Genomic DNA, 14,649 nt, shown 5'->3' on the forward strand with positions numbered 1-14,649 from the left:
TTTCCAGAAGTAACTAATACTCATCGAGACAATTCTAAAAACCCCAAACACACTTAGGTTACGTTGTTTTATCACAGAGTTCCTATGGCCACCTCCTGTCTCCATCATCAGATCATGTCGATGGTACCATAATATTGCATTTTCACCTGACTTACATATGTATGCAAATTTTCACCTTCATCGGAAACCGGGAAATGGGTCAAATTTAACTTGCAAGATTTGATTACAAACAGACAACGGTCAGGTGAAAGTAAATAAAAGCTTGTAAAAATGACAAATTGAGACCATTGAGAAATTGTCAACATGCCTGACAAGTTCTAACAAGTATTTAAGTGCGAAAGTGACGCAAGACATGACAGGTGATAAAAATGCGACCGTGATACCGGCTGCTGAAGAGAAAAGAAATCTAACATTATAAACTTTTATGTCTACCCCCAATTTATTTATACACTTCCGACGGAAAGTTACTTACTCACACCTGTTACTCCTGTTGGGACACCCGCGAATAAGACCTGTGTAATCTGCGTCAAAACTAAACGACATGTCAAATTTGACGTTTATTTCGATTCCGCTGTGATCCCAATAAGATCTATCTACGATATTTCTAACGTCAAAGTGACATTGGTTGCCCGAATCGAGCTACTTCTGTCAATTATACGACATATAAACGATATCGATAATGTTCTCGGACGCGGGGGTCCCCGACTTTTTCGCGGTAACTAGATCCCGCGTTGCCTCGTTCTGGAGCAGACTGCGTCGTTCCGACAACAAAATACTTGTGGCTGTTTCTGACGATATAAGGAGTCCGGTGTTTAAGCGCTGGATTTCTGTTTACATGGATCAGAACAAAAAATGACTGCACATACCATGTGCAATTTTAATTTTATACTTAATTTTAATTTAATTTTAACATGAGTGGCACCCCTTTACAGTGTCAATTTAGTTTAGTTTAGTTTTAATTTCGTAATAATAACTTTGTATGCACTATGGGTACTGACTGCCTGAAATAAAAGCCTTTTATTTTATTTATTTATTTATTTATTTATATCTAAATGAGAATTTATCTAAACCAGAACTAATTGTTATCGTATTTCGTTCTTCGAATAGGCCTGTTAGAATACTTTCGTTAAAATGTATCTATTATTTTTAAGAAGTCGGGTGTTTGTAAGTAATATATAACTAAACCTTTCGTTATTAATAACGCCTCAGTTACGTGGAGTAAGGATTTTAGCGTAAATAAAATTGGCATTTTATGTTTGACTTTTGGGTCACCGGCTCACAGGCAGCCTAACTGAGGAAAGTGCCAACAGAGACGGATCCCTTATTCACATGAGAAAAACAACAGCAGCAAGCGTTTCTGAACAAGTTTATAGCGTACAGTGTTAACCATAAAATTTTCTTATCACATTTGACGTTTTATTGATTTTCAACACTTGCATCATAAACGAAACTTTTTACTCACAAGTCGGGTTTGAAGATGCAACAAACATGTGTTTTCAATTGTTTCATGTTTTGTTTTCTATTAGTAATTTATATGGCAGGTAAGAGTTTTAAACATATTACGAGTATTCAGCAAATTTATTAAAACGAAACACACTTAAAAGTTTTTTTAAATTAGGCACTGAAATTCTGTTTGCAATTCACTAAAAAATAAAGAAACCAAAATCAAGATTAAATAACAAACATTTATTGAAAATCTTCTTTTTTAACAGATTCATCGCCCGACTCTATTTCCGATTCAAATGAGGCAAATATTGTTAAACTTGGTGGTAAGAAATGACAAATATTAAAAGAAGATGGGCAGATTATATAAATATTGTGCACTTATGGTTCACAATATAGTTCTAATAGTCGGGAGATCAATTTAGCTACATATTGAGATACACAGGGAACAGTTCACACACTTTGAAATTCTTTTATATTTTTAATTACAGATACAGCTGACGGTGGAAAATCAGATGATGACGTCGCAATTGACGATGAAAATCCAGATGAAGCAGGTAAAATTCGACGACATTAAAGATAATGATCTAAGTATATATAAACTAACCGATCGATAACAAATATGTTACAACAAAAATATCTTAATATTTAGATATTTTCACACCTACATCGCTAACTTAAAAAAAGATATTTTTTAAAGTTGCGTGGTTTCGTTTCTATGACCTTTCGTCTTTCGGTATCAGGTTATATTTCAACTATGTATATTGGAGATCGAGAACTATTCCAGGCCATGCTTGTAAGAATCGATCTCCCTTGCTAGCAAAGTTTTAAGTCTACTTACAAACAATCGGAGTTGAATAAAACAAAATATATGGTTCTAGTTGCCGATCAGACGATGCCTGCAGATGGAAATGATCCTGTTCAAGATGATGATCAAGACAAAAACGAACCGATAGATGATGGAAACGAAAATTATTTACAAGGTGATGTTCAACACACCAATGAACAAATGGATGGAGTTGATGCAGAAGATGATGTTCCAGGTGACAATGAACCAATTGTTGGAGAAGAAAAAGCAAATGAGGAACAGGATGACGCGCCGGTTGAAGATGAATCAATTAATACAGGAGTACAAGATGATACTGTGACTGATGACAAAAAAAATGGAGACCAAAGTAAATTGTATAATGGAACTTATACCAATAAGAAAGCAATTACAACAGACCGAAAACTCTTTTACTTAAGCCCGGCTGAAATTGAAAAGTTTAAAATATGGCCTAACGGTACCGTCTCGTACTACATCGACGAGTTTTCTTATGGTGAGATTTACGTCTATTATAAATACATATTTCCGGCAAGCTATTTACGTCAGTAGAAAAAGGGGGCAAATATAAAATAAACGCGAATAGTTGTTATCCTATAGATAATTTGAATTTTGCGATTCTTTCTACGAGTACGAATAGTATAGTAGAGTTATAGTCTGGGATCCACGATCCACTCTAATCTATTTCCCACTTCAATACCAAATGGAATTAGGCACAGCAGTGAAACCTTTTGTCCGCGAATCTTTTACCTCTGCCCTTCCCTATGCTGTTTTAAGGTTCTGTTTTTGAAAATGAAAATAACTGCCATTTTTAGGGTTCCGTAGTGATTTAAGCTGATATGACGTGATGATAACCTCGAAATTAGTACAGCTCTTTAAACGAAATGTATGTGTATAATTATTGACTACCCTAGAGGTTTTAAATAATATTTTATTGTTTTAAATTTTACATTATTTTTTTTATTTGACTCTTACAGAAATATTGTAATATTTTTCCTAAGTTGAAGACCTTACCGTTTATCATGACACGACTGATTTAGGAGATAAGAAACGGAGTGATTCTCGCTACAGTCATGTGTGTTTCATATAATTATTTGGCTGTGGTTGTTGTTCTAAGGCAACCCAGAGCCCAGAGGTGCAGAGAGCCTTCAAAAGCTTACGCCATGCCTTCTTATTCTCAGTAACACTTTTATCCTCGCTCTAGATCAGATCAATTGCAACAGCTTATCGATGAACCGTCGACACCAGTTTATAGCCACGGCTTCCGACAAGTTGGTCAAATTTTAAAACATATTTAAAACCAGGTCTATCGCGAATTCATTTTGTTACCTTTATTTCCGACGTTTCGACGCAGGTTTCACTGGTCGTGGCCGTGGCGGCTTAATAAAATGTGTTCAAAATACGAAAGTTTTAAATCTTAAGTTGGTCAACTCTTATGTTTTCAGACAAAGTTCTTCGAGACAAAATCCGCAGCTACCTTGACTACGTCGAGCTTAAAACGATGGTCCATTTTCATGAGCTTGCTGAGCCGCCTACGGACGAAGACGAACGATGGGTCTTTTTTGTAAATCGAAGAGGCTTACTAGACTGCAAAGATTATTCAACTAAATCCTTCACATTTAAAGGTGTTCAGGTTAGTATATATTAAAATTACTGTCTTTCACTAGATATTGTTAATATTCACCTCACTCGCATTACGACCCATGATGGAATTCGGCCTCGAACACAATATAACGCCACACATTGTTAATAATTAGGTATATCTATTAGCTTGATTAGATCTACCTACGTGTTTTTCACTTAAACTTGGAAATTGATTGATTTTTATTAAAAAACTCGAGCAAAATGGTCAAGTATCTGACATAATTGACAGAAAGTGACAGTTGGCTACAATTGCCTCAAACACGGCGGACCGATGGCGGCAATCGTTTTGGCGTTGTTGGGCGTGCCGCCTCAACACAATTCACCGAATCGTGATAAGTTCATTACTGTTGCTACAGAACATATTCTGCCAGGTAAGCTAGAAAAATAAAATTGATGGTCAGAAACGTCAATCTGCCCTATCGCTTTAATAAGCAAGACGAACGAAAGAACGAACGAATAGATTTGGGTTAGGCATAGGCCCTCAGGAACCACTCTTAAATACTTTATTTTTCACGGTGCGGTATTTTGCACCGTGAAAAATAAAGTAACTGGCAATATTCGTTGTTTTCTGCGTATACCAGACATATTTGGGTTTTCGGATAATATGCAGAGGGAAAACAAATTCAATTTATATGGGAAATAGCTTGTTACTTAAAATTAAATCTAATTATTTAGGCAGAGAAGTATTTAGGGTCATATTTAATTTGAGTTTAACCCAAAAATAGGTTTTAAAACTACTTAGGTATTGATTATGTTCAAAGGATGCACAAAAATACAAACTATATGCACACAAAATAGGATGCATACAAATATGTACGCCGGGGTGCTAAAGTAGTTTTGATACTATACGTACGTGAACGAATCTTTGGTCTTATGTCAGTAGTTGTGTCGTTCTCAAGAACGTTTTCAATTGATTCTTCTTCTTGTTTCGTGTCGAGGTTCCCTTAAAAAGTGGATGCCCAGAAAGCAGCAGTGCTGACAGCCCTGACCGTCGTGTCCCTCGTGTCCCTCAGGTCAGATACCGAGCAGGAATACGACTTTTACCAATATTATGGTTCAATTTACTATGGAAAATATTGTCAAGCGAGAACATTCCCCTTACAAAAGGGAGAACGGTATCGAGAACGGCACAACTATAGGTCAGACAGCCTACCGCGAAAACCAAAATTCACCAATTGCGGGGATTGTACTCCAATGAAGACGTAATTAGAGTGACAGAAAAAGATGCCCGCAATTTGCGAACTTCGATTTTCGTAATTATACTATACGTGGCTATAGCCCAGTACCCAGTTTTCTACTTTTTTTTATTGTTTTTGAACTCTTCATACAGGATGTTAAATGATAGAGTTACAAATTAATACTTTGTTTTTTTTTTACTATCAGGTTAATAAGATTTTACAGGTTTTAAGAATGACCCACTCTAGAACAGTCCAGGGTGCCTAGCCAAGATGCCAATCGTTTACGCTCCGTAGCGAACGAATCGCCAATATCGCATATGGAAGAGTGATTAAGAGAGATAATTACGCTACGCTACGGCATCTTGGCTAAGCACACAGGTCTGGGCCTAGGCATCCGACACTTCAGTTTTCTATAGAAAACATCACGTAATCACCAATGACCCGTCATAGAAAACGACCCGGGTACGTCCTTAAAGTACGTCCAAAAGAGAGGTATGGGCATTGTGAATTTCATCTCGCTTTGTGTGGTAGGGCACAGCCAGTGGATGTCATTCCAGATCTAGAGCAGAGCCCAACTGGCGAAGTACCTCCACCTTACAGAAAACCGCAGCCAAATAACACTAGACCCTACTCATAGTGTTGTGTTCCTGCCCGTGAGTAAGGTTGGTAGAGCTCAACGAGGGGGGGCGGGTTTAAGGTCGGCAACGCGCATGTAACTCCTCTGGAGTTGCAGGCGTACATAGGCTATGGAGACTGCTTACCACTAGGCGGGCCGTATCCTTGTTTGACACCGACGTAGTATAAAAAAAAAACGAAGTGTCGTATCGGCTGATTTAGCATGAGGGCCACAGAATCAAAGCTTGATGCTGACGTGGACCGCCGACATTTGTGTTTACCAAATATGGCGATGGGCGTCAGCGTCGAGAGTAGCCGCTCCAAGCGTGCGTTTCGCGGCCGAGCCGATATATTTTACTATTTTCATAGAGAAATAAGAAGTAAGCATAAAGTGTTTACATCAGATTTAGTATCAAAACGCTTATTACTTTCGTAGTCGACATCTAGCATCAACTAGCGGAATTATCAGTACTGCTACTTGACAATAGATGTTGCGTCGAACGAAAAGTGTAATGCTGAACAATTTTCAGCTAATATTATAACCGGATTAACCGGAACTCTATTTTCAACTCCTTCTGCTTGTAATCTTAGTTGTAAATTATTGTTGAGAAATACAATTTTCGTCAGTCGCGACACCCGAGACATCTAGTGTCAAGTAGCGGTACTGATATTCCGCTAATCGATGCTAGATGTCGACTACAAAAATAATAAGTGTTTTGGTACCAAAACTGATGTACGATGTGAGCACTTTTCATGCTATTTCACTATGCTATTTTTCAGAAAAATTGGGTTTATTCAGTCTGTTAAGAGATGACGAGTGGTTGTTCCATGATTTGCAATACGACTATACCAGTGCAGGCCACTATCCGTCACATAAATATACTGCAGATGGATCAAGGACTATATCCACCAAGCCTGATGGATTCGACACAGTGAGTATATACTTAATAAAGAAAATAGTGTTCTACGCTACGCATAATCTTGAAGCTTTTCATTCCTCAAATCTTTCTATGAATTTTCATTTCACATTATTTTTTTTTACATTGGTTAGTTCGTTACTCAATCATTTACCTGCAAAGTGGCAACTGACATTCACGAGGCTTTATGATATGAGTAGGTCTCTATTACACTAATATAGAAGAGTGATAGAGAGACAGCGTTTCGCTGTCGTAGCGCTTAAAAAAATGGCATTACGGCTAGGCCCCCAGATCTGATGATAGAGACATGAAGTGGCCATGGGAACTCTTTGATAAAACAACGTTTAAGTTGTGTTTCGGTTTCGTTTCGTTGCCTAATGAAAGAAAGGTAAAGTCAGCGAAAAAAGTTTGTATCGAAAATGAAATTTTTGACATAAAACTAGTTCTACACATTATTCTTAAATGAAAAATTATACCGGCCATGTTATTGTTAAACAGACTGTGCCTGAAATCACTTCAAAGTACGCGATTGTTTTATGCGATAGACGCAGCGTTGAACGCATGCGATCACGGAATGTAGGGAACATGACTTACCGCTGCGTTTCCTGCGAAAACAGTATACGGTCATTAATAGGTATGCGGCAAACATATTGCGTTGGACGCCGCGTTGCATACAATACAACAACCGCGCGCTTTAACGCTTGTGTTTACTTATTACAGCGTTATGAAGATTTTGAAAATATTTTAAACACAGAAGAAGTAAAAGATTACAGTGACGATGATTTAAGAAAAATAGATATGCTTTACGGTAACATTTTACTTAAACAATATAAAGTTATGAAACTTGATGACTGCAAAGCTTTCTATCGACCAGGACCTGGTTTTGGAAATACCAGATTGACAAAGCCGAAAGAAATATCAAAAATGCCGAAACCGACACAGTACCTCGATGCGGTAAAAAAATTATATGGAGAAGATATTGCACTGTTTGTTGGTGAAACACTTAGTTCACTAGAAAGCAAATAAGTGAATTTGAAAATGTATTATATAGTATTTAAAAAGAAACCAAAGTAAAAACTCATCAAATTAAAACCATTTAATGGTTTATGACGTTTTTGGATACTAAATGTATACCAAATTTTTAAGATAATATGTAAAACTATCCAGCATACTGCAATACCTAATTAGCGAGACAGCACTGAAATTGATACTAAGTATGTAGATATCATTTTTTATAATCTTAAACAGGTATAACTACTATTTTTTTTTTAAATAACGATGGAAACTTCAGAAATAAGGTCAAAGATAATTTCATTATTCGAAATATAGAATTACAATAGGATAATAAAATTGCAAAGCAATCTGAACTGCTTTTATTTTGACGTAGATAAATAAATTAAATAGCTTATACTAGAGATCACCGTCTCACGAAACTTCAACTACCTATAGATATTCTATGGATCTCCTTGTGCAGAATGTGCTCCTACTAGTTGCGTCTTTCGGTAGCATTGGTTACTATTTTTGAGATAGATATATAACATTTCTGTTTAATGCTTACGGTCATAAATTGTCTCATTTATGATTACGTGATTTTGTGATATTGCCTAATATTTACTGATTTACGATAAGTATGATATTAGCCGTTGTAATGTCCCATCCCATAACCTATCTACCAACATTTCAACGTTTTCCTCGTCATTTCCACGTTCCTCTAGTCAAGGCTTCTACAGACGTTGCAAACAATGGCATGAAATTTAAGATAATTTCTGGCTAAGTAGGAGGCTAAAGCTAATTCAATCGATCGATCAAATGCCGCAATGCGATTATCAGTGACGTTTGGAGATGCTAAAAGATTATATTTAGGTATACTAGCCATCCTAATATTATTATCAGTGATCGGAACTATGGGAGTAAAACTTTAACAAAACTTATCAAGCGGACGTAAAAAGAGTGCTTATAGCCTTAAAAATATTCGAATATCTATGAATGTAAAATATTTTTATGGCTGTAAGTACTATACTATTCCTATCCCTATGGACATGAATATTTTTAGGGCTGTATGCACTATTTTATGTCCGCTTAACAAGTTTTGTTAAAGTTTTACTCCCATAGTTCCGATCACTGATTATTATGTTACAATACAAGACTGCTTACCATAAAGCTATAAACTTTTATCACATCTACAACAATAAAAAAGTAGACATTTTATAAGCAGTTAACGCGTTTGCCATTTCAATTCTTATGTAGCGACTAGAGTATGCTACCACACGGCGTGTGCAATTATTTTCGATTATGTTTATTAATACTCCTCTCTATGAATGGTAAGTTACTTATGTAGTTTCTCTTGGAATGATTTGGTATTTCAGTGGTTTCTGGAACTATGAAGACATTTTATGTTTTGATCCAAATCTCGTTTCGAACTTTAAAAGGTAATGTTAACATGTGTCTAAAATATTTTTGACGAAAAGGTAAAAAATAACACATTATCTTTGTAATAAGCTTACAATTGTATTACAAGGGGAAAAAGACTAAACACATATTTTGCATGTTTGGTTTATTAGGTCTATCAACGCTGGATATAAGTCCAGGCTCCTTAGAAGACTACAAAGGTAGGTGAAGACATGTATATTTTGACAACTTAAAAAAAAAAATCTTAAGTAAGCTTGAACAAATCTGTAAAAAAAAAAACATTTTATGATAAGACGCGGTAGCCCAGGCGTACACACTGTTTCCATTACGAAACTTGTAATAAGATTGAAATCAGGTATCTTGGAATCACACAAAACGCCGTAGCTCAGATTTAGAACTGCTTCAAAACTTCGCAATGTAAAATTATAGAGAAATAAGTGACAATATTTTTCTTTAGTCTTTTCATTAGTGACTGTACTACCATACATAGACGTTCTCGTCACTCAAGGGCGAATACTGGGGTCATTGGTGAGTTTTACTGCACTTATATTATAAGTAACCAGCAAACAAGTAAACCAGGTACGTACGATATTGACTTTTGTGCTCCGTACAAAACTTTGTTCATGGAGCACGTTATAATATAAATATAATTTTATAATGATTGCAGAAATAACTGGATATTCCAAATATTATGATGACCCTACTTATTCGTCAGGTGAAGATACAAACAATGAAGGTAAAAGGATCGCTTTTATATGCGTTAATTTGAGACAACCGGTAACCGGTTTCCGTATAAACGTCCCTATGTAAATAGTTCGATTCTCGATTGAACTCTCAAAGATTTTTCCTATTTTTAGGGTTTAGTAGCTATAAACATAGGTGTATTTTGTGAGTTAAAACTAAGTAATTCTGTAAGTTAAAATAAATATATACTTATATACAAATATAATACTGGGCACTTAAAATAATAGCCTTTAAAAATAATATTAAGACTGCTAGAGCACGTAGTTGTTTTATGCGGTCAAAGCAGCGTTCAACGGACTGTAGGAAAAATTACATTTTTATATCAGGTAATCTAATGACCGCATATTGTTTCACGCAGTGGACGCAGCTGTAAGCACATTGTCATTTATCATACATACCGTGATTGAATGCGTTCAATGCTGCGTATGTCGCATGAAACAACCGCGTGCTGAAATGTTTTTCCACTTCTAAATATTTTCCATTCTCCATGATTTTTTAGTATCATATTGATACAATGAATAACTAGATTTCCTTTTTTTCAAAATTTGAAAAACTTTTTTCCGGACAGTTTTTTTTTTGGATTTACACGAAGCCCGTATATAAATCTGCTGCTGCTGCAGTCATATAATTTGAGAATGACCCTTTTATAGATTCTCCAATTAACGAAGTTGCAAGACCCCAAGTACTAATGGGAAAGAACATGCTTCATAAGAAACACGATACCAGGCCCATAGTTGATCATGATACAGAAAAAACAAGTGCGGAAGAAAAAATACATACTTCTGTATTTAACGAAAAACCTGATGAAACAGAAGATATTGAAAAAGATGATGTTTCTCTACTAAATGATAACTACAGCGATAAAGAAAATGATGATCATACACCATCACCAAGTATTATTAAAAAAAATATTTTTTCTGATCAAACTAAATATGATGCAAAAAAACTGGCTGCATTGCCCGGATTTAAATTAAGCTCATCTGATATTGTCAAATTTAAAATATGGCCTGAAGCCAAAATACCATTTTTCATCGACGAGTTTTCATATGGTAAGTTGCGTTATCATATGTATAATTGTTAAAACGGATAAGTATATTGATAATAGTATATTACGATTTAATAATAATAGTACAAGTAGAAAATTTGGAACGAGGGGAGATACATTAAAACACGGCCAAAGGGAATGTTTTAATTTAGTTCGACAAAAGTTGCGAATTACCTATTCAGACATGTATCGTACATACATACATACAGTACACATGTAGTACATTGCGATACAAGTGCGAAAAATAAGAAAATTTGCAAATAGTGGTGATAAATTAAAACACGACCGAAGGGAGTGTTTTAAATCGACACGAGTATTACCTATTCGCTTATGTATCCTACTAGGACAATCCGATACAAGTGCGAAAAATAGGTAATTCGCAAGGAGAGGAGTGTCGTTAATTTTAAATAAGATCGAAGTAGTGTTGCGAGTTACGAATTGCGAGAGAGAGACCACACAAGTTGCGAATAACATATTTACACTTGTATCGTACAACATTTAACAGTACATTATAGCCCTTTAAGTTTTCGACATAGTTACGTAATGCGCTAATTATCGCAATAGTGCCGTAAAGTAACACCATATATACTGTAAATATACAGTCATTTGTTTGCTAAATATTACTATAATTATGTACATAGGTATATTAAAATTATGACAATATTGCATGACCGTAAAAATGTTTTTTTTTTTGTGCCTTATTCATTAAATGTATTTTGTATACACTGACGTATGTAAAATTAAACTTATTGAAATTCTTGTATGGTGGTTTGAGCTCCTCTTATGTAAAAATCAGATATTTTTAGACAAAGTTCTTCAAGAAAAAATCCGTGGCTACCTAGAAAACGCGAGAACGCTCACTGGTCTCAATTTCGTGGAGCTCGCCAGTCCGCCTGATGACGAAAACGAAAGATGGGTCTTCTTCATCAATCGTAGAGGGCAACTGGATTGCAAGGATTATTCCACTAAATCTTTCACAAATTCTGGAGTGCAGGTTAGCTTTCTTCCGAACCATATCTAAATATATTAACCGGGAGTTTTATCTAATGATAACCGATAATATGCTTCACTGTCGCGGGCTTGCAAGCAGCTCGTACCAGTCACAGAGGTCCTTGTAACTTATGGGGTTCCCACATTGGCTGTTATAAAATGTAAGTATATAACATCGAGGGACAGCAAAGTAAAACACTATCAATACCATCATGTTGTCCCTGTCTAACGATGTTATATCACATTTCATAACACCCCATGTGGAAGCTCCATGATGTATCTACGAAATATGGTTTTATATCGCTTTTTGGTGAAGGAAAACATCGTGAAGTAATCGGACTGATCTCATAAGGACTAGTTTCTACACTGCCTCTACTAACATGGCTCCGATGATTGGTATTGCTATCTCCTTACTCACAAGGAGATAGCAATACGAGACTTCATGACAAGAGAAGGAAATAGTCTATTAGGAAGATTTAGTTTGATATAGGTAATATTCTTGCAATATCCTAAAGGTTTTATTCGGATTACAACTGCAGCAACGTTGGCAGAAATGTGACGGATTAAACGTTCTAATAGCGACACCAACGCAATTTATTTATTTAAATTTTATTATACAGTACAAAATATACAGCTTAAAATGGTAGGCTTAATGCCGCATGACATTTTTCAAGGACATTGATATCGCTCATTCCACGTTACCACTAAGCTGCACCAGCGATGCTGCAGTCGCCATCCAAATGTCACCTAACCTTATAATAAATGACAATAACCTAATATAAATTTGTCAGAAAGTAATTATAGGCTACGATTGCCTGCAAAACAATGGGCCAATGGCAGCAATAGTCCTGGCGTTGGCAGGCGTGCCTCCGCAACACAATGCACCCAATCGGGACCAATACATCAATGTCTCCATGGAGTCTATACTTCCTGGTAAGAATAATAACCGTCCCAATGTTTGGCAATATAATTTCAATCATTGACATTGTATTCGAACTTAAGGGGGAACTAAATAGCTTTTATAATCAAAAAATCTTTTTTGTTTTGCAAATTTTGAAAAAAGGTAAACCTATAAACTATAAACCTAGTTTTTCATTGTGTCAATAATATACTAAAAAATCATGGAAAATGGAAAATGTTTAGAAGTGGAAAAACGTTTTCTCTTTTTGTATGGACGATCACGTGGTATAGTTCCCTCTTAAGAGTCTAAAGAACCCCCTACCAAAAAGCCGCTCCCAGACAATCGACGACACGATCTCGCGATTTTAACGCGCGCATGCGGGAACTAATCAGAGTGAAAGATTGTCAAGGTCGCATCAAAACAAGATTAATAAAACGATTAAATCAGAATCGGCCTTCGTGTCCATGGACATACACGAATGCCAAAACTATAATATTTAGAGACTTACTTTTAAAATACAATGACACCATTTTAACGCAACGTTACTCGAATAAGTACCGTTTTGTTTTTAGAAAAAAGAGGTTTATTTAAACGACTCGATGATAAAGACTGGGTGTTTCATGATCTGGACTACGACTACTACAGCGTTGGACACTACCCTTCACACAAATACACTGCGAATGGATATGCAACTATGACAGCATTTACCAAGGTAACTGACTGAAGATACAGATGTGTATTTGTCACCATGTGACTTGGTTCTCAAACTCACCAACACTCTGGGAACCCTGGACGGCAACTGCCTTGCAGGAGTTCACCTCCACTGCGTCAAAGTGACGCATGAGAAAGAAACGAAATACCAACTATACTAGCTTTTTATTGTGCTGTTCTATATATTATAAACTTCTAGTTATGTAAAAAAACAGCAGATTCACATTAGTTTGAAGAGGAGCACCTCAATGGTTAGGAGTGCATATAATATAATAAATATATTGTCACGTGCCTGCTATATTATAATTTATCTGAATCGTTTATTTTTCTTTTTCAGAAAAAGGTCCTGTATATGAGACATGACGAAAAGGACACTTACAGTAGTATAGATATACAGAAAATAAGGTTGCTTTACAATAATATTCTACGAAACTTACCGCGCAAGGACATGAAGCTAGAAATATGCAAAAAATTGAATCAACCGCATCCTAGTTTTCCTAATATGAGACTTAAGTCAAAATCATCAATAATTGAAATGACAGAACCGAAAAAAACTCTTGCTGAAGAGCGAAAGTTGATGGAGCCTTATTATGCTATACTAAGTTCGCTTGAAGATTATACCAATAGGCCAGGAATTCGCAACTAGGTCATTGTCAGATAAAGCTGTTCTTAGTTCTCAGCTCATATGTCAATTAGTTCACATATTATTAGCCATTGTTTTTTTTTTTCACCAAGATTGAGTTTAGATTTATGCTATGGAGTTTAGAGATTAAAGATGGAGTTTAGAAATATTGTTATAGAGACTTAGAGACTGTGGATATCAAATGTTAAATGATATTTAGATTTAAAGAAATGAAATCCAGTCAGAAAAGGAAAATTATAACATTTACTTCCACGAAGTGAAATAAGGATAAAAAATTGGCTTTTCTCTCAACTACAACTATACATTTGACGAAGTTAATTTGACGGACACTGGGGGTGAAAAAAGATTATATTTTTGATTTAATTTATTTCATCAATGCTCTTACTTAGTAAAACTCTAAAATACACATTATAGAAATTCAACAATTTACTACATGATATAAAATAAGCAAAACCCTCAAACACACCAATAAAAAATTATACGACTAAATAGAGTGGAGTAAACGCGAGTGTAGTCACAAAGGACATAAAAACAAAAATACGTTCATGTCAGCGAGCTATAGAACGAAGTATCCTGAGCATTAAGA

General features: G+C 35.6%; 2 protein-coding genes across 2 annotated transcripts; both read left to right on the forward strand.

The window, feature by feature from the left end:
• The first annotated feature begins 1,165 nt into the window (after positions 1–1,165).
• On the forward strand, positions 1,166–7,981 carry LOC133517593 (zinc metalloproteinase nas-8-like). The gene is made up of 8 exons (XM_061850922.1): positions 1,166–1,541; positions 1,713–1,769; positions 1,935–2,000; positions 2,325–2,762; positions 3,712–3,899; positions 4,140–4,281; positions 6,484–6,635; positions 7,341–7,981. The coding sequence occupies exons 1-8, from the start codon at positions 1,478–1,480 to the stop codon at positions 7,644–7,646; spliced, it is 1,413 nt and encodes a 470-aa protein (XP_061706906.1). The 5' UTR covers positions 1,166–1,477; the 3' UTR covers positions 7,647–7,981.
• Positions 7,982–8,112: 131 nt separating this feature from the next.
• LOC133517594 (zinc metalloproteinase nas-8-like) lies at positions 8,113–14,649 on the forward strand. Its single transcript, XM_061850923.1, has 8 exons — positions 8,113–8,941; positions 9,182–9,229; positions 9,697–9,765; positions 10,424–10,822; positions 11,625–11,812; positions 12,600–12,741; positions 13,282–13,421; positions 13,758–14,649. The coding sequence occupies exons 1-8, from the start codon at positions 8,878–8,880 to the stop codon at positions 14,064–14,066; spliced, it is 1,359 nt and encodes a 452-aa protein (XP_061706907.1). The 5' UTR covers positions 8,113–8,877; the 3' UTR covers positions 14,067–14,649.

Source organism: Cydia pomonella, chromosome 5 (genome assembly GCF_033807575.1).
Source record: "Cydia pomonella isolate Wapato2018A chromosome 5, ilCydPomo1, whole genome shotgun sequence".
Taxonomy (NCBI): Eukaryota; Metazoa; Arthropoda; class Insecta; order Lepidoptera; family Tortricidae; genus Cydia; species Cydia pomonella.

Bases quoted from the DNA above. Each gene is read 5' to 3' on its own strand.
- LOC133517593 (XM_061850922.1), top strand. From the start codon at position 1,478: ATGCAACAAACATGTGTTTTCAATTGTTTCATGTTTTGTTTTCTATTA. The intron at 2,001-2,324 runs GTAAAATTCGAC...ATATGGTTCTAG, and splicing joins TGAAAATCCAGATGAAGCAG to TTGCCGATCAGACGATGCCT. The intron at 2,763-3,711 runs GTGAGATTTACG...TTATGTTTTCAG, and splicing joins CATCGACGAGTTTTCTTATG to ACAAAGTTCTTCGAGACAAA.
- LOC133517594 (XM_061850923.1), top strand. From the start codon at position 8,878: ATGCTACCACACGGCGTGTGCAATTATTTTCGATTATGTTTATTAATA. The intron at 8,942-9,181 runs GTAAGTTACTTA...TTGGTTTATTAG, and splicing joins AATACTCCTCTCTATGAATG to GTCTATCAACGCTGGATATA. The intron at 9,766-10,423 runs GTAAAAGGATCG...ACCCTTTTATAG, and splicing joins TGAAGATACAAACAATGAAG to ATTCTCCAATTAACGAAGTT.